The sequence below is a fragment of the Tupaia chinensis genome, unplaced genomic scaffold (genome assembly GCF_000334495.1).
Source record: "Tupaia chinensis unplaced genomic scaffold, TupChi_1.0 Scaffold000201_1, whole genome shotgun sequence".
Taxonomy (NCBI): Eukaryota; Metazoa; Chordata; class Mammalia; order Scandentia; family Tupaiidae; genus Tupaia; species Tupaia belangeri.
The window spans coordinates 2,979,143-2,981,644 of record NW_006159676.1 but is presented as its reverse complement, the minus strand read 5'-3'; the positions used below and the strand labels follow the sequence as shown (position 1 = coordinate 2,981,644).

The 2,502-nt window shown below is 61.8% G+C and overlaps 1 protein-coding gene across 1 annotated transcript in view; it reads left to right on the top strand.

Moving 5' to 3' along the window:
• Positions 1 to 714: 714 nt before the first annotated feature.
• GTPBP3 (GTP binding protein 3, mitochondrial) overlaps positions 715 to 2,502 on the top strand; it is a 4,911-nt gene continuing 3,123 nt past the window's right edge. The window contains 7 exon segments of the mRNA XM_006147133.3: positions 715 to 821; positions 1,122 to 1,369; positions 1,482 to 1,568; positions 1,658 to 1,797; positions 1,799 to 1,864; positions 2,045 to 2,117; positions 2,208 to 2,351. Of these exon segments, the coding sequence (XP_006147195.1) occupies positions 769 to 821; positions 1,122 to 1,369; positions 1,482 to 1,568; positions 1,658 to 1,797; positions 1,799 to 1,864; positions 2,045 to 2,117; positions 2,208 to 2,351 (811 nt within the window). The 5' untranslated portion in view covers positions 715 to 768.

Below are 2,502 nucleotides of genomic sequence, written 5' to 3'. Positions count from 1 at the left end.
TGCAGGTGCAGATCTGGGCTAGAGAGAGGACTAGGGAAGCCCAGCGGGGAAAGAGGGCGGTGCTGGGGGTGTGTAGGGGGAGGGTTCCACGAAGGCTTCCTGGAGGAGGGGACCTTGGAGCGAGGCTTTAAGCTTGAGTTTGTCAAAAATGAGGAACGGCATCTGAGGCCGAAGGAAAGAGGCAGAGGGAGAGAGAAGCCGGGAAAAGTATTGTAGGACTCTCCCCAGAAGTTTGGGAAGATTGTCCCTGGGCCATCGCGTGGGTGCCGCAGAACTCATTCCTCCGGCCTCTGAGATATTCTGAGTTTCCGGTCCCAATCTACACGCAGAGAAGGGTCCTTTCTCCGGCGGATACACCGAGCACACGTAGGTCCATGCCTCGCCTACGGAGTGATCAGGTGCAAAATACGGGAGTTGAATCTTTGCCTCGCGGTCATTTCCATAGTCTGGTGCCAAGCTTAGCTTTGTTTCTTCCACCGTCGTCTCGGATCCCTGACGCTCTAGGACCCTAAAAATGTAGTCTCCAGTTGTTGCGGGGGAACACTATTTCACAGCACCCACTCCGTGGGCGCACCCGCCCTCTTTCTTTGTACCAACCAATGACAACAAAGATATTCAGTCGGTGGGAGGGACGTCTCTTGAAGGATCCAATGGTAGTCGAGAGTCGTGAAGCACGTTACCATTCACGCTGTGGAGTGGGCGGGACTTCTTGCCCTGACCTGAAGCCTCACAGGCAGGTCGGGCAGGAGGGTCGCGTGCTGTCAATCCATGTGGCGGGGTTTGTGGACTCTGGCGGCCCGGGCAGCACGGGGGCCTCACAGGTGCGACAACTCGGGGAAGGGGTGTGACAACAGGGGTTTCTACTTGGGCCTCAATTCACTCCTTGAGTTCTGGGGGCCCAATTTCCTGCTGCAGAACCTGGATTGGCGTTCTTCCAAGCTCCCACCTGCCCATCCCCGCCGCAGAGCCCACATCTGGGTCACCTTTTGGCTTCAGAGTCCCTAATGTGCCAGCTGCAGAGCCACCACCTGGCATCCCCGGATCATCAAACCCTCAGTCCACCTGCCATTTGAGTCAGGCACCTCCCAAATGCACTGACTCGGCTCCCTTTCCCATCCCAGACTGTGCACGCGCCAGAGCAGCAGCACCCGGGTCCCGGGTTCGGGGACCACCATCTTCGCACTCAGCTCGGGCCAAGGCCGCTGCGGCATCGCGGTGATTCGGACCAGCGGCCCTGCCAGCAGCCACGCCCTCTGGAGCCTCACTGCGCCCCGGGACCTGCCCCCAGCCCGCAAGGCCAGCCTACGCCTGCTCAGCGATCCCCGCTCCCGGGAGCCACTGGACCGCGCACTGGTGCTTTGGTTCCCAGGTGAGGGGCCCCTTGATCCAGAACCTCTTTTAGCTCCCATGACCCAATTTCTCCCTTCCAGGAGTTTGCCCGGGCTGTCCACTCGTCCTGATTCTTGTCTCTGTCGCGCTAGGTCCCCAAAGTTTCACGGGTGAGGACTGCGTGGAATTCCACGTGCATGGAGGCCCAGCCGTGGTGAGTGGCGTCCTGCAGGCCCTGGGTGAGTTGCAGGCTTGGTTTCCAGGGCTGGCTCTGCAGCGGGTCTGAGTGGGGAGCAGGAGGCTCAGTACCCCGGCCCTTCCCGTGCAGGCAGCGTGCCTGGGTTGCGGCCGGCAGAGGCAGGTGAGTTCACCAGGCGCGCGTTCGCCCACGGGAAGCTGAGCCTGACCGAGGTGGAGGGCCTCGCGGATCTGATCCACGCGGAAACCGAGGCGCAGCGGCGGCCTTTTTTTCCTGTGGCGTCTCTCCGGGTAGCTGGGACACCTTTGTCGCGGCTGGGCCGAGACCCTCACCAAGGCAAGTCCTTCATCTGACATACCCAGCATGAGAGCCTCCCACCTATCCATCACCCATTCCCTGCGTAAAAGCTTCAGACCTATGAGCCAGCAGTCCAACAGCCGCTTAGGTCAGGCTGAACCCGGGGAAACTGCGGGTGGGAGGGTGGAGTGGGTTCCTACCCGACCCTCTTATCCCCAGGCTCTGGCCCACGTGGAAGCCTATATTGATTTTGGTGAAGATGACAATCTGGAAGAGGGTGTCTTGGAGCAAGGTGGGTCCTCCTGGGGGTAGAGGGTGGGGAAGAATGGCATCTCAGCCCCCTCACTCAAGATCCCCTCTGCCTACCTTCCCCCACCCGCAGCGGACAGTGAAGTGCGGGCGCTGGAGGTGGCCCTGGGCGCACATTTACGAGATGCCAGGCGAGGACAGAGGCTCCGCTCGGGGGCGCACGTCGTAGTCACCGGACCCCCCAACGCTGGGAAGAGCAGCCTGGTGAACCTGCTCAGTAGGTAGAAGGTGGGGCGGGGCCGAGTCTTGGAGGGGCGGGGCCTAGGGCTGGGGGCGGGTCCAGGAGCTGGAAAACGGATCCATTTTTGGACTGGGGCAGGGGCCAGCCAGGGTGGGTGGGGCCGGGCCGGGGGTGGGGGGGGGGGCCC